The sequence below is a fragment of the Parambassis ranga genome, chromosome 20, assembly GCF_900634625.1.
Source record: "Parambassis ranga chromosome 20, fParRan2.1, whole genome shotgun sequence".
Classification (NCBI taxonomy): domain Eukaryota; kingdom Metazoa; phylum Chordata; class Actinopteri; family Ambassidae; genus Parambassis; species Parambassis ranga.
In genome coordinates, this window is record NC_041040.1 from 13,136,009 (window position 1) to 13,157,582 (window position 21,574).

Genomic DNA, 21,574 nt, shown 5'->3' on the forward strand with positions numbered 1-21,574 from the left:
GAAGACTTTACACAAAAAATAAGAACACCGTCAGAATCCCAAGAAGTTGCTCTACAACTGGTACGATTTTTATGTCTGGGATGTCGAAGATGTGGAGATGGCGGCGAGTTAGAAAATATGGCAGCTCTGCTTCTCTGTTTTTGGTTTTACATTATGTCTTAATGGAGGAATGACCGGCACTCTCCCCGAACAGCTCGATCTACAGGCAAAACTGTTTGGTGTTGAGTTTTAAGACCGACACCAACAGAACCCAGACCATTTTTCCTTCGAACTGGTGGCCAAATTATCCCTGTCAGATAAAAGGTGCAGACGTGACAGCAGGATAGAAACGCAGAAACTGGTTTAATTTTTTTCCCTCCCGCACTCTGAGCGATGACTCACCCACTCTAGCTCCCAACATTCCACGCAATACACACTAATGTTAAACTCAGAAGAGACCTCAAAAACCACTTCATCTTTAATCCCCTATCATTTGAAGACGGAGCTGAACTTCCAAATTCTGAATACAACTTTTGAAGACCAAGACGTTGGAAGTATTTTAAGCCTCGAATGGTTTCTCTAACTTAATATTTGTAGGAGCAGTAGCATTTTGCAAAATGCATGGTTTGAAGGGCTCTCCCATTGACTGCAATGTTAATTTGAGGGTGGAAAATGTTTAATATTTTTAATATTATAATATTTGTAATTATTATTGAAGGTTTCCGGGAATGTCCTTAATGAGCTGAATCTTTTGATGTTTGAATGGTTTGAATCGGCCCATGCATTCTGAAGATATGCTGAGCCAAAAAACGTACGGAAGAATAATAATAATAATAATAATAACTAGAAAAGCATTTCCTGAAGAAAATGCAAGTTTGATTGCCGCAGCTGAAGCATTGCTTTGAACGCTGATGTGAACGATTGCTCTGAATTGCTGGAGAATCTGCAATCTGAACTTAATTTGCTGAAACACAGTTAAGAATTTAGAAAGATGAAGCTTTTATTTGGAAAAGTAGAAAATGTTTTAATATTATGAAGATATGAAAGAGAAACAGCTGAAGACAAGAACAGTATGAAGTCACGACCTTAAAGAATAGCCTGTGAATATACCATATGAAAGGTCTGAGGGTGGAATAATACCATAAGACTATAAGAAGCTCAGGCTGTGTGATTTGAATGTGGAAAAGTAGTATACAGCTGAAGGATAATCAATATGACAGATATAATGCTTAAAGTCTGATAAAGACTACAAATATGGCTGCTTTGTATGCTTCTAGTGTGTCAGCATGTCACCATGGTAACGGCCCTGCCTGCCTGCCTGCCTGCCTGCATCCATGGCAACCGGAATGTTTATGAGCTGCCCCTAACTGCAGCTCTCTTTCCCCCTCCTAATGCATTTCCTATGTAAAACCACCCTCCGAACAACGTCTCATATTCTCCAAACCGAAGACTTTAGACAAAAAATAAGAACACCGTCAGAATCCCAAGAAGTTGCTCTACAACTGGTACGATTTTTATGTCTGGGATGTCGAAGATGTGGAGATGGCGGCGAGTTAGAAAATATGGCAGCTCTGCTTCACTGTTTTTGGTTTTACATTATGTCTTAATGGAGGAATGACCGGCACTCTCCCCGAACAGCTCGATCTACAGGCAAAACTGTTTGGTGTTGAGTTTTAAGACCGACACCAACAGAACCCAGACCATTTTTCCTTCGAACTGGTGGCCAAATTATCCCTGTCAGATAAAAGGTGCAGACATGACAGCAGGATAGAAACGCAGAAACTGGTTTAATTTTTTTCCCTCCCGCACTCTGAGCGATGACTCACCCACTCTAGCTCCCAACATTCCACGCAATACACACTAATGTTAAACTCAGAAGAGACCTCAAAAACCACTTCATCTTTAATCCCCTATCATTTGAAGACGGAGCTGAACTTCCAAATTCTGAATACAACTTTTGAAGACCAAGACATTGGAAGTATTTTAAGCCTCGAATGGTTTCTCTAACTTAATATTTGTAGGAGCAGTAGCATTTTGCAAAATGCATGGTTTGAAGGGCTCTCCCATTGACTCCAATGTTAATTTGAGGGTGGAAAATGTTTAATATTTTTAATATTATAATATTTGTAATTATTATTGAAGGTTTCCGGGAATGTCCTGAATGAGCTGAATCTTTTGATGTTTGAATGGTTTGAATCGGCCCATGCATTCTGAAGATATGCTGAGCCAAAAACGTACGGAAGAATAATAATAATAATAATAATAATAATAATAAAGACGTAGAAGAACAAGAGTTTGATTGCTTTGCAGCAATCAAACTAACTAGAAAAGCATTTCCTGAAGAAAATGCAAGTTTGATTGCCGCAGCTGAAGCATTGCTTTGAACGCTGATGTGAACGATTGCTCTGAATTGCTGGAGAATCTGCAATCTGAACTTAATTTGCTGAAACACAGTTAAGAATTTAGAAAGATGAAGCTCTTATCTGGAAAAGTAGAAAATGTTTTAATATTATGAAGATATGAAAGAGAAACAGCTGAAGACAAGAACAGTATGAAGTCATGACCTTAAAGAATAGCCTGTGAATATACCATATGAAAGGTCTGAGGGTGGAATAATACCATAAGACTATAAGAAGCTCAGGCTGTGTGATTTGAATGTGGAAAAGTAGTATACAGCTGAAGGATGATCAATATGACAGATATAATGCTTAAAGTCTGATAAAGACTACAAATATGGCTGCTTTGTATGCTTCTAGTGTGTCAGCATGTCACCATGGTAACGGCCCTGCCTGCCTGCCTGCCTGCCTGCATCCATGGCAACCGGAATGTTTATGAGCTGCCCCTAACTGCAGCTCTCTTTCCCCCTCCTAATGCATTTCCTATGTAAAACCACCCTCCGAACAACGTCTCATATTCTCCAAACCGAAGACTTTAGACAAAAAATAAGAACACCGTCAGAATCCCAAGAAGTTGCTCTACAACTGGTACGATTTTTATGTCTGGGATGTCGAAGATGTGGAGATGGCGGCGAGTTAGAAAATATGGCAGCTCTGCTTCACTGTTTTTGGTTTTACATTATGTCTTAATGGAGGAATGACCGGCACTCTCCCCGAACAGCTCGATCTACAGGCAAAACTGTTTGGTGTTGAGTTTTAAGACCGACACCAACAGAACCCAGACCATTTTTCCTTCGAACTGGTGGCCAAATTATCCCTGTCAGATAAAAGGTGCAGACATGACAGCAGGATAGAAACGCAGAAACTGGTTTAATTTTTTTCCCTCCCGCACTCTGAGCGATGACTCACCCACTCTAGCTCCCAACATTCCACGCAATACACACTAATGTTAAACTCAGAAGAGACCTCAAAAACCACTTCATCTTTAATCCCCTATCATTTGAAGACGGAGCTGAACTTCCAAATTCTGAATACAACTTTTGAAGACCAAGACATTGGAAGTATTTTAAGCCTCGAATGGTTTCTCTAACTTAATATTTGTAGGAGCAGTAGCATTTTGCAAAATGCATGGTTTGAAGGGCTCTCCCATTGACTCCAATGTTAATTTGAGGGTGGAAAATGTTTAATATTTTTAATATTATAATATTTGTAATTATTATTGAAGGTTTCCGGGAATGTCCTGAATGAGCTGAATCTTTTGATGTTTGAATGGTTTGAATCGGCCCATGCATTCTGAAGATATGCTGAGCCAAAAAACGTACGGAAGAATAATAATAATAATAATAATAATAATAATAAAGACGTAGAAGAACAAGAGTTTGATTGCTTTGCAGCAATCAAACTAATAATAATAAAGACGTAGAATAACAAGAGTTTGATTGCCTAGCAACGGCAATCAAACTAATAATAACTAGAAAAAGCATTTCCTGAAGAAAATGCAAGTTTGATTGCAGAAGCTGAAGCATTGCTTTGAACGCTTATTTGAACGATTGCTTTGAACTCTTTGAGAATAAGAAATCTGCATGTAACAGCTGAATTAATCTAAATAATATCTGAAGCAGTCATAAAACAGCTGAATTAATCTGAATAGGAGCTGAATAATTGCTTTGAACAGCAGGTGAATTGTCTGATCTTGGAATAATAGCTGAGGCTTAGGGAGACTAAATGATTTTGATGTAGATATGTAGCAAACAGCTCCATAGCAATGAATATGGCACATATCATGCGTAATGATGGATAAAGACTACAAATATGGCTGCTTTGTATGCCAGTTCTGTGTGTCAGCCTGTCACCATGGTAACAGCCCTGCCTGCCTAATTAAGCCCTCTTTAAGACACCTGTGTGGTTCTCCTTTTACTCCTCTCAGGCAGATCCCATGTATTTTAATGGGGGTTGCACCCTCCGAACAACGCCTCGGTGTCTCCAAACCGAAGACTTTAGACAAAAAATAAGAACACCGTCAGAATTCCAAGAAGTTGCTCTACAACTGGTACGATTTTTATGTCTGGGATGTCGAAGATGTGGAGATGGCGGCGAGTTAGAAAATATGGCAGCTCTGCTTCTCTGTTTTTGGTTTTACATTATGTCTTAATGGAAGAATGACCGGCACTCCCCCCGAACAGCTCGATCTACAGGCAAAACTGTTTGGTGTTGAGTTTTAAGAGTGACACCATCAGAACCCAAACCATTTTTCCTTCGAACTGGTGGACAAATTATCCCTGTCAGATAAAAGGTGCAGACATAGTAGCAGGATAGAAACGCAGAAACTGGTTTAATTTTTTTCCCTCCCGCACTCTAAGCGATGACATCACCCACTCTGCCTTTGAAGTCTCCACGCAATACACACTAATGTTAAACTCAGAGGAGACCTCAAAACCACTTGGTATAAAACTGTTAACCATTTGAAAACTAGAAACAGGAGAACTCTGAAAAGTAATAGCTGAAAAGAGCAGAAGAAGCTGAACATTTTGATCTTTGAATGGTTTCTGTAGCTGAAAGTATGCAGGCGCTGAAAACTTTTAAAAGTTGAAGACTCTGAAGGGCTCTCTCATAGACTTCAATGTTAAATTAATTTTATAAAACGCTTAATATTTTAAAAACTATAAATAGCTGAACTCTGAAAAGTAATAGCTGAAAAGACCTGAAAAAGCTGAACATTTTGATCTTTGAATGGTTTCTGTAGCTGAAAGTATGCCAACGCTGAAAGCTTTTAAAAGTTGAAAAATCTCTCATAGACTTCAATGTTAAATTAATTTTATAAAATGCTTAATATTTTAAAAACTATAAATAGCTGAAGAAAACTAAAAGTTGACCCATCATGTCCTCAATAAGCTGAACATTTTGACATTTGAACGGTTTCAATAGCACAAAGTATGCCCAAGATACGCTGAGCCAAAAAGTGTACGGAAGAAAATATAATAATAATAAAAATAAAGAAGTAGAAGAACTAAAGTTTGATTGCTCTGCAATCAAACTAATAATAAAGACGTAGAAGAACAAGAGTTTGATTGCCTAGCAACGGCAATCAAACTAATAATAATAATAAAGACGTAGAAGAACAAGAGTTTGATTGCCTAGCAACGGCAATCAAACTAATAAAGACGTAGAAGAACAAGAGTTTGATTGCCTAGCAACGGCAATCAAACTAATAATAAAGACGTAGAAGAACAAGAGTTTGATTGCCATGGCAATCAAACTAATAAGGCATGTGTTTGTGTACCTGAGAGGAGTCCACATTGCTGGCCCTGGTGGTCTCTGTACTCCCTGCAGCCGGCTCGTTGCTCCAGGATGGGACAGGGCTCGCCGCTGTTCCCGGGCTGCCGCTCTACGTGCCGGACACGCACTCGCACTGAAGGCTGGCAGGGTTTGGCACAGCCGCTCCAAAAGCTCCAGTCGCTCAGAGCACACTCCAGAGCTGCACAGTGTGGGAGAAGCATTCTTACAGGATGTGCTCTGTTGTATCAAACACAGACTCCTTTAACATCACTGTGTGACGGCATAATTATAATATTCCTGTGAAGCAGTGTAATGGAGCTAAATATCCAGGAAATAACTTTAGATCAATGAAGCAGTGAATGTGACTTGTAGAATTAGTGTTTCCTGCCTGGCTTAAGTGAGTGCCAACCATTCAATGATAAAGTCCTGTGATTTCTCTTTTCTAGTCGCTCTCTCTGTGCTTCATGTCCAGCCTTTGATGTATTAAGCATTCAGATTTAGTTGACTACCAGCCTACGTTAGGTACGCTTGGCTTGTTTGACTGGAACTGTAATTGCTACAACTGATTGACAGAATCACATTCTTCAAATATTTGTACTAATTCTATTATGTGGGCCAGTCCAGGCGCTGAAACAGGGTTAGGTGCAGAACTGCCTGGGCGATTCGGTGGGGAGGTGATGTCTCAGGTAGGGCAGAAGAAAAACAGATGTAGAAGAGAGAGAGGATTCACATGTATGGGAAAATGTGGAATGCATCCTTTCCTGCTCGGTCTGTCTGTGATAAGCATATCTTTATCTTCTGTCTGATGCATTGGGGAGATAATCTATCTTGAGAAGAGCTTTAGGTTATCTCATCCTGGTATCATAAAGTTAAGGTTACTCCTCTCTGATTGACTCAGAGCGCTTCATCACTCACCTGGGCACTCTGTGAAGTAGTCGAAGCAGCAGTCCTTGGTCCTGACGCAACCCTCGTCGCAGTAGCACGTCCCGTACACACGGTCCATCCTCCAGTCGGTGGTCAAACAGCTTATATCCCTGCCCCGGCAGCACCTCCCTGAACAACCCCCACTCACCAAGAAGTGGTTCTTTCCAAGAGTAGAAACCACCAGCAGCCACCAGGCAAACTCAGCAGAGGATCTCATCACGAGAAGAGCAGGGGGTCAGGCCAGAATTCGACCCCTGAAGTACAACTCTGGCTGCCCCAATTTGTGATTTCACTCACGTCTTCTTAATGTGTTTACTCCAACTCTGGAGAGGAAGGTATATCAGCCCAGCTCAGCCAAGACTGAGCTCCGCCACAGGAGCCCTTGTGACCTGGAATTCCTGTGTCCGTCTCCTGTGTCCAACCCTTCACTTTCCCTCCAGCAAACAGGTCTACAGTACAAAACACCCTATTCCAGCTCTGATCACACCCCTATGTTGTGTGTGCATGCCTCTTTCCTCAGAGCTGGTGTGTCTCTCCCAGCTGAGCACCTCCCTCTAGTTGATCACACTCGGGAGGAGACAATGAGGACAGGGGAGGGGTGAGCCGCTGACTTTGGTGTGTGTTTTCCCTCTTTCCTTTCACTCTCATGACTCTTACCTTGATTATTCTTGTCTACCTGTTGCGTTTCCTTCACCATCTCCCTTCAGAATAACTGTGACCCTGATGCCAGTCTGACCCAGCAGCCCTCTGTCACCACAGATTCTCTGAGTACCAACAGAAAGGGAGGAATGTTCTCATTTGGCAGGTCTCCAATCAATTGTGCTACAAGGCTCACAGCGTACCAAAGCCACCCCTCACCTCTCCCCTTTCAGGTTACAGGGATCTAGCAGAAATCACACATTTAAAGAGGCAATTTGTAAGACTGTGGTTCAAAACATTTAACGTGTTGATCAGAATGAAGACATAACAGCTATGATATGTCAAAGATGCTTTTTTTATTCTAACAACCTCCCTTTCCCCTGTCACTGGCATCCCAGCACCAGGCCAAGTTTGGTTAGCTTATCAGGCAGGTTGGTTGTTGGACTGTACACAGACTGAAAATAAACTGGCTGTTCAAATGGGGGAAAACACATCTATCCTAATTAGAGAGTATAAGACTGTTCAGTCACTGCACCCAAGAGATAGTCTGGCACACAAACCCACATCAAGTCCAAAATGTGCCCTTTTACATTTAGCTGATAAAAAGCATTAATCAGCATCAGAGGCTGGAGGACTGATTTAGAGCTCAGCTTTTTCCTCCCGTTTTCAGTCTGATGCTAATCTGGGCTAGCAATCTCCTGCCTGTAGGTTCATATTTAACATACAAACAAGGTCTTCAAAACAAGAACTGCTTCAAACTTTTCCATCAGGAGTCATCTGTGAGCTCCACTATGTGCCAGAAGTCCCATCAATTCAGTTTACATGTTAAGGAGTGAGTCCAGGACAACATGCAGGACAATGAGATAATAAACAAAGTACACAACTCAAAAAAACTGAAACAAACCAGAGATGAATAAGTAGGAAACCAGGCTGGGGACATGCAGGGACACAGAGACAGGCTAGGCAAACAGAGACACTGAGGAAGCACATGCCCTAAATAGAGCAGGTAAAGAGACACAGGTGGAAACAATGAGGACAGGGCAGCCAATCACAAACGAGGAAGTCAAACGAACAAGGAAAGCAAAATAAATCAGTGAATGCAAAAAACACAAGGACACTCTGACACATAAACAGGAAATAAAACTAAGCTAACACAAGAGGGTGGATGGTTCAAAATAAAAGTAACCAAACTAATTAAAAACATGGATCATGAAAATGACAGGAAAACACCAGACTCTAAACATGATATTTTCATAGGATCATAACACAAGAAAAAAGGATCAACACGTGACGTCTGACTTTCACTTCATACGGCACAAAAACAGAAAACAGAAAGAATTCAAGCTTTCTCAACATACAGGAATTTTCGACAAAAACAAACAAAACCAAACAAAATAACAGATTAGGGTGCAGACGAGCCTCAGAGCTTTTCTTTGAGCCAATCTTCATCCATCTCATGGGAAACAAATGAGGCCTCTGCAGGGAGCACTGGCCTGCATTATGAGAAATAATCTGGATACTTTGCTGTCGTGAAAAATAAGCTCGCAGAGAGCAGAGGGGGGTCTCTTTGATTCTGCTTCTTGCTATGGAGCAGGCAGGTCAAGCGACAGTAATAGGCTTCATCTTCACCATAATCATCAGCAGTGGAGGCATCACTAAAGAAACACGTGTCTGGATGAGTGTATATGTAGGTTTGAGGGGCCTGAACAAGGCTGACCTCAGACAGGCTTGTTAGTGTATGCGTTCTCATTAGAATATATACTATAGTCTACTAAGACTACACACACACACACACATATAAACAGTACAGTTACAGTGTTTGATATGATCTTTCCACAGATGCAAGACTGTGTCAGTTTGCTATGGCTTCAGCACATCACACAGCATGTGTGTTTTAAACCTGACAGGCTTCCAACCCTGGACCTCCTGCCCTTACTTGTCAAAGACAATCAGCCGCCCTGCAGTCACACACCCTGTTCAAGTCTTCTTAGTGTATGTGAGCAGCAAGGAAAACAGATTAAGTCCATGTTAATGTGTCTCCAGATGGTGAACTGTAATTGGTCTTCAAACAGTGTTACAAGTCGCTATGTCAGAGACATGCCAATAACATGAACACACACACACACACACACACACACAAGTTTATTATGAGAGAGAGAGAGAGAGAGACTGATTGGATTTTGTTAGGAATGAGAGGGTGCGTGCCTCTGCTTCTTGCACTGGGCGTCAAGGAGACAGCAGGGTGAATCCTAGCTCCATCACGTCTATATGGGGAATGCAAACTGTGGCTGTCGCCATGGCAACGCCTGACCTGTGTTGCTCTAGTTTCAAAACGTTTGTTGACCAATGCTAAAATTCACCTTTTCATCTCACCACCTGTTGTAAAGATAGACTGATGATATCCACTCTGATAAGATAACACCCAGACTGCAAAGACACCAAGACCTCGGTGTTTAACATGGCAACAAAACATTTAATTAAAGAGTTAGACAGACTAAGCAGTTTCTTCCTGTTGTGCTACTCTCTCATGAATGGAAACCTTTGTCTATTCTCCTCTGAATTTATAGTTTCTGTCTGTACATTTGTTTGACTGAGTTTCAGTATTTACTCCATTTATCCATGCGCTGGCATTTTATCTGATTCCCTGTAATTGATGTTCCCGCCTATGTCACACACTGTAAGGTGCATGAGTCATTATTTATTCAGTTGAGAGGCTGGCTGTTTGACTTGAAAGATTACAGATTAATTTTGTGGAAAAGATAAGTGATGATAAACAGGTGAATCCAGGTGGAAAATACTGACACTGATTTTCCTCCTCCTGTCCTTAGTCTAGTTGTTGTGGAGCATTTGGATCCCACCTCTGCATATTTGACCTCTAGCGATGAAGACACCATCATCACTGTCAAAATGGTGGTGAAATACCAGCGAGTTTAATTCCCTCAGGCCACAGACTTATCAATCACCCCTTGTATTTACATGTATAGTGCGGTGTGACTTACATCTTGACCCTCAGTGAGTCTCGCTCTTCACAACAGCGCCTATTATGATACGACACCTAGTACATCCTTGTAATGATGCTTCATTCATTACAGGTCATTACCGCCGCAGAGTTAATGGATGATAACGCACTTCTCCACGACTCCAGCAGCAGAGGGGACTGATGGCACCCTGACAGCAGCGGCTCTGCTGGCTGGCCGGCCCTGGAGCATCGCCAATGTAATGACAACAAAGACAGTGATATTGATGAAAGTTTTTCTCCTGCCCGAACCTGACATCATCACTGATAATTGTCCCCTCATCAGTCACCTCTCTTGGCATATAGTTCCATATGTATGTAAATCAATGCGGACATTAGTGGCGGCAGGCACATGAGTCAAGGTGTGTGTGGGTGGGAAGTGGGACTGACCCCCTGCTCTCTGAGAGAGATGAAACTTCAGGTAATGATAATGACTTGTAGACAGGGCGCATCTATCATGGTGGATTTCATAAATCATATTGTGAAATGTCATAGTGCGGTGGAAAGGTTAGGCCCCTAGACTAAAGTGTGTGTGTGTTGCTCTGCCAAGGGCACGGTATATAAATATCATCAAATGCAAACGTCAAGGACTGGAAATCATCTCATGGATTTTTGTTTCCATACTGTTGGAAAATGTGTCCAATCTCCAGAAGGTTAGGATAGATTCATGATAAGAACAAACCCTCTACACCTGGCAGCTGTAAAAACATGCATGCAAACACTGTGAAATGATAAAAAAAAATTATCTTGATTTTTCCATCGGACCGAGAAATCTAGAGAATGAACCTGGAGAATATCTGTGGCCACATTTGACATAGTTTTGGGCCTCAGCTGTGCTGGCAAAAAACAAAGATTTGACCTCAGTCTGCCCCAGTCAAATACACACAGACACATAGATTACAAGTGGGCCCGGGGTTTCTGTGGACACATGCAGTTTGTTTGTTTTATCATTTGATCACTGTGTAACCATCTTCTAGGATGTTTTAACAAGTTTTTTTAAAGAGCCCAAACTGGTTAAACAACTGAATGTATGAGTTATGGAAGAAGGAAGAATGTTTGTGGGCTGACTGAGAGTCTTTTATGTCCATTTCTAAGCAAATAGAAGATACTGCTCACATGATAAACACTAAAGGAAGACATATTTATTTTATTTATTTTGGAAATAGTTAAGCTTTTTTGTTTTCTTCAGAGTTTGATGAGAACATTGATGTCCAATTGCACAAAGGTTGCAGTTAGAAGTCAGTTAGCTTAGCACAAGGGGAAATGTGAATTTTGACAGGAAATCAAAACGCACTTGCTGGAAATATGAACATCAACATTTGGCTGACTGAAGGAAACAAATTCAATTTATCCCAACACTTTGCATGAACATCAGCACTTTAAATGGCTGTGAATCTTGTATAAATTATGTAGTGCAGCATTTTTTTCACCCTCTTCAGGGTCTCATAGTGCATGTTGTCAGCGTCCTCTCAAAATAGCATCAGTATAGAAAATGTAAATCTTTACAAGTAACTTCCTGTAATGCAGCCGCTCAGAACAGTTGCTGCTTTTACACTTGTGTGTTTTGTGCTGATTAGCAACAACAAAATAGACATAACATGTTAATTAGGGAGCTGTAGAGGTGGAGGTGGTGGTGGTGGGAGGATTTGACAGAGATGCAAGAAAACAAACAAACCTGTTCTCCAAAATGTTTCTCATGCGTTCAGAAATGCTACAACAATGCTCCTGACAGATGTAAACAAACTGCGTTCCTCTGGGACGTCATTCCAGGCCACGCACTGGCAAACCAAAGAACCCATTTTAACTGTAACAAAGCAGTGGACTTTGTCCCCAGAACCAAGCTGGCTCATTCCCCCCCTCACACTGACCCAAACATATTTAGGGCATTTTTGATTAGAGGCGTTGGCACAGTTATAATTTGGCACACAGGCTACATTCTCTGATCCCTGCTGATAGAGTCAACTGGCACTACATCAAGTCAGGTGAAACAGAAACACAACCTGCCTCACAGCAGCGCTGGTTGACCTATCCTTCAGTGACACATAAAGAAACGTTTGCATTAATTTCATTCCTCCAATCCTTCAGGAGGATTTGATTAAAAGCTTGAGCTGTACTTTCGGTCTGTGTACTGTCCCAAAGATTTCTGTGGAACTACAGTGAAACGATAAACCACTTGTGGGCAGGCCCCAGAACAGCTCTTATTAAAGACCTCATTGTTGACTGTTTGTTCCAGGTCATTTTGTTTCACTACACTTGAAAGGGATGGTAAAATCCCTGCAAGAACAGGGAGACCCGGGCTCCGTTTGAGCGTGAATACAGCCCCTTCACTTAGCAAGACTAAGGGGATGGCTCTGTGTTTCTAGGTCACTGTGTGTCCCTGAAATGCACACCTCACGATCCAGAGGGAGGGAGGGACACAAACAGAGCCTGACGTTTGACAACATCTCATTTGTATTTAATAGGTGGCTCTGAAATTACACAGTTTCACAATGGCACAGTGACCAACATCCTGTCTGGTGACTGTCCTCTAATCAGACGGAGAAATAATTAAACAATGATGTCTCACTTGAAAGTCTTTCAGGTCATCAAGAAGCCTTGATCTGCCGGCCTCTACTCAGTGACAGACTGCAGGACACTATCACCCTTCAGATGACAGCAATGCGGCCATCTTGGCTCTGTTTCCCAGCGCCATTCTGATTAGTCCCGGGTAAAACTGAGAGGAGCTGCCGTGGCGCGATAACACACAATCAGAGATTAAGCGGAACAACCAACGCAACACTTCATCTAAGACGTCTTAAACATTTATAGACAGAGTTTCCAATATGGAGGTCGAACCTTTCAAAATAAAGTTTATTTTAGGTTTCATATCCATAATTATCCACATGAAATATATTGACTTTTTTTTTTTTTGCTAGACAACTGAAAACTCCAGCTGCTACATCTTCAAATAACAGTGAATAATGAACAAAAACAGTTGCCATGACTGCTGTCTTTGTCAAACAACAATGAACAAGAGCATTCAGACACGTGAGCTGCCCTCCGTAACTGCAGCAAAACAATGTGTGATGTGGGAAAACACCACATTCTGACATCTGGAGGCACAGTTTGGTAGATATGGAATGCAGACCGTGTTTCATCTGGTGGTCGATATGTAAAGAACGTGATCTACACAATAAAATAACAAAAAATAAATTTATTGTTATTTCAGGAAGACATTTAACAAGGCACAATCATGGTTTTTGCTAGACTATTTAATATGTACAGAAATATTTCAGACGTGATGAGCGTCTGCAGCGTACTGGTAATACAGAGTGTGATATGGCAGTATTACATAACAGCATTGTAAGCCATTAGGATAGAATTAAAAGTTCTCCTCATGCAGATGTGAAGTGTAAAACTACAGACTGAACGTATTTAATATTCTCCAACAGCACTTATTGTTGTTACCAGAGTCGATGCTTCGTGAAATCACTAACGAGGAAGAAATCAGGTCAGGAATCCCAAAATGTAACGAGCAGCCATGTTAAGCAGGCAACTAATATCACCGAGGACAAACAAGCAGTTAGAAGAAGCCACTGAAAGGAACAGGGTGCACCAAAGGGTTTATACTGTCCTGTCGGCGTTGGCACAGACTCTGAAGTGTTGATCCTCGACCAGTGTGGCTGAGAAGGAAGTGATTGTCAGGATGGAGGTTTTTTAGGTCTCCTCATTTTTTTGAGCTTCTCCTGTTTTACCGTCTCTCCCTCCAAGGAGGACAGTGCAGATATCCTGTGGATAAAAGAGCAGGAGGCTCCGACCATTGGGTCTGGATAGGACTGGCCTAGACGGCACGAGAAACAGATGTTAGAGGTGCTCTACACTAACAAGAGAGAGACATTATGACAGCGTCCTCACAGGACACCCATGAACTGACAGTAATGAGGCATTTGTAGAAAGAAAATCCATAACAATGAGCTGCTTGTGGCCTATAAATCACTGTCATAAACACTCGTACACAGACAGTAGCTATGAGGGGCTGCATCCCCAGGTCTGTGCTTCATAGACCTCAGGTTTGCTAAATGGGATGGTCTATAGTTGTAGGAAGTAGACTTCCTATTTGCCTGCAGTAGATATTTGCATTCAAAGGTTTACTCTTGGGCCATTAGTCTAAAGGTGCAAAGAATCCTGGGATATGCTGGGCCTCAAAGGTTCCAGTTGATTGGATGCAACTCCTCATTTGCTCTGACCCTCAACAAATACCTGAGAACGAACAAACCGTGTGCATCATAACTCACTTTTCTGATTGTCTTTAACAGTCAGCGGGTTGTATGTTGGATAGTTCACCTTAGGCCTGCAGAACAGAGGGACAGCAGAGATGACACAGGTCTGACACAACTATTGACTGCTTTGGTCACAGGTTATATATATATATATATATAGAAAAGGTACCTGTTAAGCTTGCAGTTCTCAACTGTAAAGGGGCTGCTCCCATTGAGGACAAACGCAGAGGGAAAGAGGATGGCTGCACAGGTGTTAGCTTCATATTTTGCAGGGTAACTGGAGGACAGACGAAAACAAACACATTGGACATGTACAAGTCTGATTTTAATCTGTTCCCACAAATGCAGGATTAGGGGTGATACATATTATCCATGCTTCACTTTTACCTCTAATAAATCCACATTAAAAGCAATCAGCTCCAAATCTCCTGTCAGTGACAGATAAATTGCATGTGTCAAAATAATAATTGTATCTGGCTGCTGTTTTCTTTGTTCACATTCTTGTAATTTGTCATATGTGAGACGATGGCTCAGTATAATTACTGTAATCTGTGCAACTGTCTCCAGAAATATGCTGTGAAGAGCTACAGCTACAGTTAGAGGGCTGAGTGACATTAATCCACTGGTTACCCCAGGGTGAAGGGCCGTCCTGCATGGCTGTGGGAAAGCTCCCTGGACAGGCCGAAGGGATGCAAGTTAGCAGGCCTCCGCACATGGTAGTCTCTTGGCAGCGGAGGGATCACAGTTCTGGTTCTCTCTAACTTTACACCTAAAAACGTGACATGTAGACAACATAAAGCAAAGGAATATTCATAAAGAGAAGTTGCTCTCATCTGTCTGATGTTACACTAATATGGGACATGCTCCTATTATGCACGAGGACAGCTCCACCTAGTGGCAATAAGGTGCAAAAAAGCCACAAACTGAGGTGAGAAAACAGAATCTAACACATCTTTTCTTCATTCTTACAGTTTTTGTCAAACAGGAAGTGTCTCCCGGAGATGTCCTCTATGTAACTGTTCTCTGGTTCCAGTCTGTCATCTTTGGTCACGTTAGGCATCCTGCAGGAACATAAGAGGAATATTTTACATCTATCCAACATCCACCCTCTCTGTTTCTGTTACTGACCCAAATTGGATGCAAATCTTTATGCTGCTGCATGTGTGACCTAGATAGATGACTGAGTGCGCGCCATGATTGCCTTTTTGGATCCATGCCCAAACATACAGCCTGCATGACATGTAAATACTGGAATGAGACATTCACAAACTTTGTCTTGCTTTTACAATAATGATTATGTCATCATTATAGGACAATAAAATATTAGAGTAATCAATCCAGGATTATCATGACATGATGTGTCCTTTCTTAATTATGGGATACAAAGTCATAACTATAAGGTTGTGATTACTTCATTTTGTGGCACAGATGTGCTTCCACAGCAGGGTCCAATGCAGGCTGGCTGTTTGTAAAGCTCGCTGCACAACGCTGGAACCCCATGAATGCGCATTTTATGGGAAACAGTGGCTGTATATGTGCTACTGTTCACGCCACTTTACTGCACAATAACGTTATATTTGCAGCTCCTTGCTGTAAACACATTCAGACGTCTTACCCTCCGGCTATGACGTTCTGAAACGCTTTCCCGTCCCTGCACTCTACAACAAACACTTGTCATTTGACAGGCCGCTATGCTAGCTGAGCTGAATTTATGGAGCACGCTTACTCACGGCTCAGTTGCTGTATGACAGGAAATCTCATTCGATTTTGCCTGAAAGCTGCGGCTTGTCCTCCACCTGCTCCCATCCTCAGGTTCCTGAAGGGTGGCGGATATTCAGCCGCATCAAGGCCGCGCTGGCTGCAACTCGAGCCTCCCTCCAGAATTAAAGCCCTGGCGGCTGGAAGCGACGTGTTTACTGGGTAAGTCATCATGTTGCAGAAACACCCGCGTCACACATCACCTTAGTGTACCCGCACACCGTGTCTGATCATCATAACGGTTCAAGATAATTTTCTCCCTGAGACAATCCGCTAGGCTGCAGCGCACCGAGACTGGTAAGTGAACGCGTCACCATGGAAACAGGATTCACCAATGCCAGCAGCGGTGCTCCAGAAGCTAGTCACACTTGGCTTTATATGACAGACGTCACATTGTTACCACTATTGACAGGTCATTTTCTCAAGTTGAACTTTGGGTTTTTAATCTTTTGTTTTACATCTAAAACATCACTTCGTTTAGGCTTTGTATGTATGTAGAGCTATTTCACTAATTATGTGCATATTTTCATCACTTGTGATTTTATTAAGCCAATGTCAACACTTTAGAAAGATGCAGACCCTGCTGCTAACAAGTGAATAAGGTTACATGACATATACATCAGAGATTGTGACACACATCACAAGACAAGAGTTTTCTTTCCAAATTTTTATTGTACATCATGAGTCCTTTGAAAATCTGAAAAAGTTGAAAAAGAAAAATCTGTTAACACACATCACAAGATGCATTTAAAGGTTATTTGAAACAGCATCACATTAAGGACTAAGATGTGGTTTCAGATATAATTGGCTTAATATATTAGCTGGTTTTCACCATAGTCGATAAGATGGGGAAAAAAGAATATGCATCATTAACCACATCTCATGAGTGATGCCTGCTTTATATGTTCCTCCCACTCACCACTTACTTCAGTTCATCCTCCTGATCAGCCTGTTGATCTGATCCTCCCTGTTGCCAGCATCTCCTCCCTCCACAAAGTGTGTGGTCTTCTTGTTCATGCCGCCGCGGGGTGACGACAGCTTGAAGGGCCACAGGAAGTTGTTGGCAGGCTTGAAGTTCTTTCCAACTGTGTAAATCTCGTGGATGAGGTCCTCAACACAGATGATGCCATATTTGCCTGTGGATAAAAAAAGGCAATGGCTTAAATACATTTAACCAGAGGCAAGATTTTAGCAGCTATTTATATTTCTATATTATATAAAGGATGTTTTTCTAACATTAGAAACTTTATATATCATGAGCCTGAGTCAAACACTGTTTCCTAATACTCTCGAAAGTGCTTCTAGTTTACAAATCTGAAAGTTTAGGTCAAGCTGTGAGACACCATTAGTGTCAAGTCAAGTAAAGAAATATACTGATATGCACTGTTCAGACAAGTTAGTCCACCAATACCAAGCAATTATGCAAAACAGGTTAATAAATATTCTTTTGTTGCATCAGATGATGACTCGTGAATCATTGAGTTAAGCACTTTTGTTTTTAAATTCTCCATGTGACTGCTGTCTGTGAAAAACTTCACATTTTCTTTCCATTTGCTGTGATTCAAAGATTCACAACCTAGTCGTCGTAAAATTCAAAAGGTTATCTATGTCTCCTATTTAAGTCATATTGGACTGGTTTGTGGTTTCAGACACAACTGGCTAGTTTGTTTTTTTCTCACCACAGTCGATAAGACGGGGAAAAAAGTGTGCATCATTAACCACGTTAAGTGCTGGGCCTTGATCTAACAATAAATGATGAGTGCTTTACATACCAAGAGCCTTCTCCACAAGAGCGTTGTCTGTGAGGGCAATACGCTGTTTCCTCATCCTGCCATGGCCACGCTTGTAGATGAGCTCGCGCACAGACTTCAGGTTGGGGTATCTGTGGAAACCGATTGTCAGAGAATATGAAATTAGATCAAATCAACCGATGAAAGCATGTGACACACTAGGTCACACTCACAAAAGCTACAACACCAAAGCAATACAGAAGCCTTCTGTGACAAGACTAGGTTAAAAACAATCAAGCACCTCATGTTGAATATAAGTTCTAACACCAGAACATGCAGAAAAGTCCAGCCAACTACATGTAAGTAACAACAAAGCACTTGAGTTCTAAGATGGCACTTTTATACAAAGCAATGTTCACATTCAGAGCAGTACTAGGTTTTAAGGCAAAAATTGTCTTGATCATTTACTTAAAAGAAACTCTAGCTCAAAGCTCTGCTTCCTCAAGCATCTATTCATCACAAGTCAACCAGCTTTTTTTGCAGTGACTAACATGTGTCTCCAATGCATAAATTCACATCAAAAGTTAAGCTTTTGAAGGTAAAGTTGCAAATCACTGCTGAGCAACTGGTGTTCTACAAGAAAGTGTTTTGGAATGTGGTTTCAGACAAAACTGGCTTAGTTTCAGTCAGTATTCACCATAGTCGATAAGATGGGGAAAAAAGTTCAGCATCATTAACCACATTCCAGACACAACATCTGCACAATGCCCAATTCCCAATCACACACACATCATATCAATCTTACCCCCAAGCAATGTAGGGCTCGGCAATCCTCAGCATGTTGATTGAAGCCTTATTCAGCTTGACAAACACACCATTGAAGATCTGTCGCAGACGGAGCAGCTGCAGAACTTTGCGCACCTTGGGGCTGACGCCATTGATACTGAAAAACAATAACAATTTGATTAACAATCAAATAGTCCTCAGGACACAGTTTTGGATGATAGTAATTGATAGTGGTTTCAGAAAAAAATTGGCTTATGTTATAAATCTGTATCACCACAGTCGATAAGTCGGGGAAAGAGCATACATCATAAACCACTCAATATTTCCAGATCAAGAATATTTACATGGATTACTGCATAACCGAACGCAGAAATTATGAAGGAGTGTAACATGACGACTTGAAAGACACCCATACACCACTACCTACAGAACAGCTGGATTCTGCTTATGTACATCCAAACTGAAGCCACACAGGGGAAATAACAATAGGCAGAAAACAAGAACCTGTAAAGCCTTGAGGTTCATCATGTATTGTTACGTCTAGAAATCCATGTAAATATACTGACAGGACAAACTTCTGATTCCACATAGAGAGTACTACTCACCCTCTGATCCTGACAACAAAGGCCAGTTTGGGCTCAGCGGGCACATAGTAGTTTCCTGCTTTACGAGCCATACGGGCCAGGCGGATCTCACGCCGGTACAGCTGCCTGTACTCCTGGTGGTACTTCTCAGCCCTCTTGTAGATCAGTTTCCTGGTCACTTTGCGGACCTGAAGATTACACAAACACATGGTTAGGGCAACTCAAGGACCCACCCATACGTTCAACTACACACAGGCAAACATTTACTCTATACAAGCATAGAACTTACCTTTTTGTCGGCCAGCAACTTCTTGATGCGCATGGCCTTCATGGCGGCGAAGGCCTTTCGCCTTTTCAAAAGGCTCTCAGGGACTGACGGAACCTTTTTTCTGTTAAATGTTAGAAAAATTAAGACCGATTAAGTTGATAAAATCTACAGGGATCACATAACTAACTTGCTATACTGAAAAGTCTCCGCATCACCGGTAGCTGATGGCTGCTAGCTTGCTAACCTGTCATTTGCCGGCTCTCATACAAAATGATATTCCATTGAACAATACCGTATTTTATATTAAATGTTTCTTAATAACGACACGTCTAAATTACTGGTCTCTCTCCGTTATAATCTTAAAGCACCAAACTAGCTTTTTTAAATGTGCATGGAAGCTCAAGACAGCCATGTTGCACTCGGCTATAAGAATACACAATCTCCAAAAAAGTGACTATAACAACGAGAATAAATCGCAATCTTGAACAATACTGCAGTTATCTTGGTGTATATAGGGTAAACTGCTTTTATATGCAACAAAATCACCACAGATGACTATTTAAACACTGGATGCGGTTAGATTTTTATACAGAGCAAAACACTCACTCTGCGTCCGCCATTGTGATCACCGAGAAAGAGAATTTTACTTTTGCGCATGTGCGCGTTAAAGGATTTTAGGACCTCTACGGAGTGTCCTTCCAGGTGCCTGACTGATAAATTTCTCTTTTAACTACTTTTGTATTTTTAGAAATTGAAAAAAACGACTTAGTCTCCTTTGGCGTTGCAGAAGGAAAGAAAATTGCCGCTAAGTTTAAATTATATCTCCACGTTATTATTATTATTATTATTATTTGGATAATGCAAAACACAACAAGCATTAAAAGGCCAGAAAACATTTAAATATATATTCTTGAATAGATTCATATTGAAATGTTGTGTCTGCATGTTTTTGTGCAATATAATTATTAATGATAATATAAAATGATTATTGTTTCTACTTCCGGTTTAAGACTACAGGTGCATGTCATACCCACTACGAGCCGGCAGATGGAGCAAACATTGCGTTTTGAAGTAGACGCGTTTGACTGCAAGAGCAAAGTTCCACTTTGCTTTTCCGCTGAATGCTGGATCTCAGCAAGTGGAGAAAAAGTACCAACTATCTCTGAGGGCAAAACAAAGGCAATATATTAGTAAGCAGAGTTATGAAAACAAGAAATAATCTGATGTAGACTCAGATCATTCCAATGTGTTGGAAGAACATCTGGGGCCCATTCATAGATTTGCGAGTATTTTGGTGTTTTCCCAAAATATTTTGCAAATAGTTCGGTTAAATATCCACCATTAGTGCAATGGGAGCTAAACAACCCACAAGCAGCCATCAATAATTTATTGCTCTCTGGAAGAAAATAAATACATAAAAACATGCAGGGTTTGAGTTTCACTGGCTATTTGGTGAATCTAAATATTTTTGTCTGAAAGAAAAAGAAATTCAACTGAATGCTATCTTCTTGTTTTTCTAGGCTACATAAACCCCTAAAGACTCTTTGATAAGCTGTTTGCCCCGCCCACTAAGACGAGACCAACACCTCTAAAGGGTTGCGGCTGGCAGTGGTTGCACAAGGTAGACATGTAAGCTACATTAAAGGCTGCAAACAAAACACTGAATGCACCATGGACGTGCATACCTGTTGTTCATGTGGCGTCCCGCGCCAGTAGGCCATATTTAGTTTGATACAATTAATCACCCTAAATATAAGAAGAAACACAATTTAATCTGTAGCTCATAGAAACATCAGCCCATTGTCCAGCCTGTTGTTTTTACGTTTTTCTGTGGGTAGCATATCGATCCACTTTCCGCCTGCAGATCACAGAAGATCACTGCCAGCAGATCTTATAGTCTATATCATGTCTATATTTGAGTCTTATAGTTTCATTTGAATTGATTTGTGTCATAATTGC

General features: G+C 41.3%; 3 protein-coding genes and 3 non-coding genes across 7 annotated transcripts in view; all 6 read right to left on the reverse strand.

The window, feature by feature from the left end:
* The window catches only part of sbspon (somatomedin B and thrombospondin type 1 domain containing), a 29,442-nt gene extending 22,355 nt beyond the window's left edge, over nucleotides 1-7,087 (reverse strand). The window contains exons 1-2 of the mRNA XM_028433260.1: nucleotides 6,567-7,087; nucleotides 5,656-5,850 (exon numbers count right to left, since the gene is read on the reverse strand). Of these exons, the coding sequence (XP_028289061.1) occupies nucleotides 5,656-5,850; nucleotides 6,567-6,792 (421 nt within the window). The 5' untranslated portion in view covers nucleotides 6,793-7,087. The remainder of the gene's footprint in view (nucleotides 1-5,655; nucleotides 5,851-6,566) is intronic.
* Nucleotides 7,088-13,910: 6,823 nt separating this feature from the next.
* On the reverse strand, nucleotides 13,911-16,480 carry c20h8orf89 (chromosome 20 C8orf89 homolog). Its single transcript, XM_028433539.1, has 6 exons — nucleotides 16,216-16,480; nucleotides 15,459-15,550; nucleotides 15,120-15,258; nucleotides 14,659-14,766; nucleotides 14,505-14,560; nucleotides 13,911-14,050 (listed from the first exon to the last, which is right to left on the reverse strand). The coding sequence occupies exons 1-6, from the start codon at nucleotides 16,419-16,421 to the stop codon at nucleotides 13,911-13,913; spliced, it is 741 nt and encodes a 246-aa protein (XP_028289340.1). The 5' UTR covers nucleotides 16,422-16,480.
* A 419-nt stretch (nucleotides 16,481-16,899) lies between these two features.
* Nucleotides 16,900-20,256, reverse strand: rpl7 (ribosomal protein L7). Of its 2 annotated transcripts, none has more exons than XM_028432954.1 (7): nucleotides 20,222-20,256; nucleotides 19,637-19,736; nucleotides 19,369-19,535; nucleotides 18,783-18,920; nucleotides 18,020-18,129; nucleotides 17,174-17,383; nucleotides 16,900-16,944 (listed from the first exon to the last, which is right to left on the reverse strand). In XM_028432954.1, exons 1-6 carry the CDS (start codon nucleotides 20,233-20,235, stop codon nucleotides 17,175-17,177), a joined length of 738 nt encoding a protein of 245 aa, XP_028288755.1. In that variant the 5' UTR covers nucleotides 20,236-20,256; the 3' UTR covers nucleotides 16,900-16,944; nucleotide 17,174. The 2 variants fall into 2 exon arrangements, with proteins under 2 accessions (XP_028288755.1, XP_028288754.1); XM_028432953.1 differs by having other exon boundaries at nucleotides 17,167-17,383.
* Nucleotides 17,033-17,127, reverse strand: LOC114453654 (small nucleolar SNORD12/SNORD106). Its single transcript, XR_003672470.1, has one exon. It is a non-coding gene; the product is annotated as a small nucleolar SNORD12/SNORD106 (small nucleolar RNA).
* Nucleotides 17,887-17,969, reverse strand: LOC114453647 (small nucleolar SNORD12/SNORD106). Its single transcript, XR_003672463.1, has one exon. It is a non-coding gene; the product is annotated as a small nucleolar SNORD12/SNORD106 (small nucleolar RNA).
* On the reverse strand, nucleotides 18,630-18,721 carry LOC114453653 (small nucleolar SNORD12/SNORD106). Its single transcript, XR_003672469.1, has one exon. It is a non-coding gene; the product is annotated as a small nucleolar SNORD12/SNORD106 (small nucleolar RNA).
* Nucleotides 20,257-21,574: the final 1,318 nt, after the last annotated feature.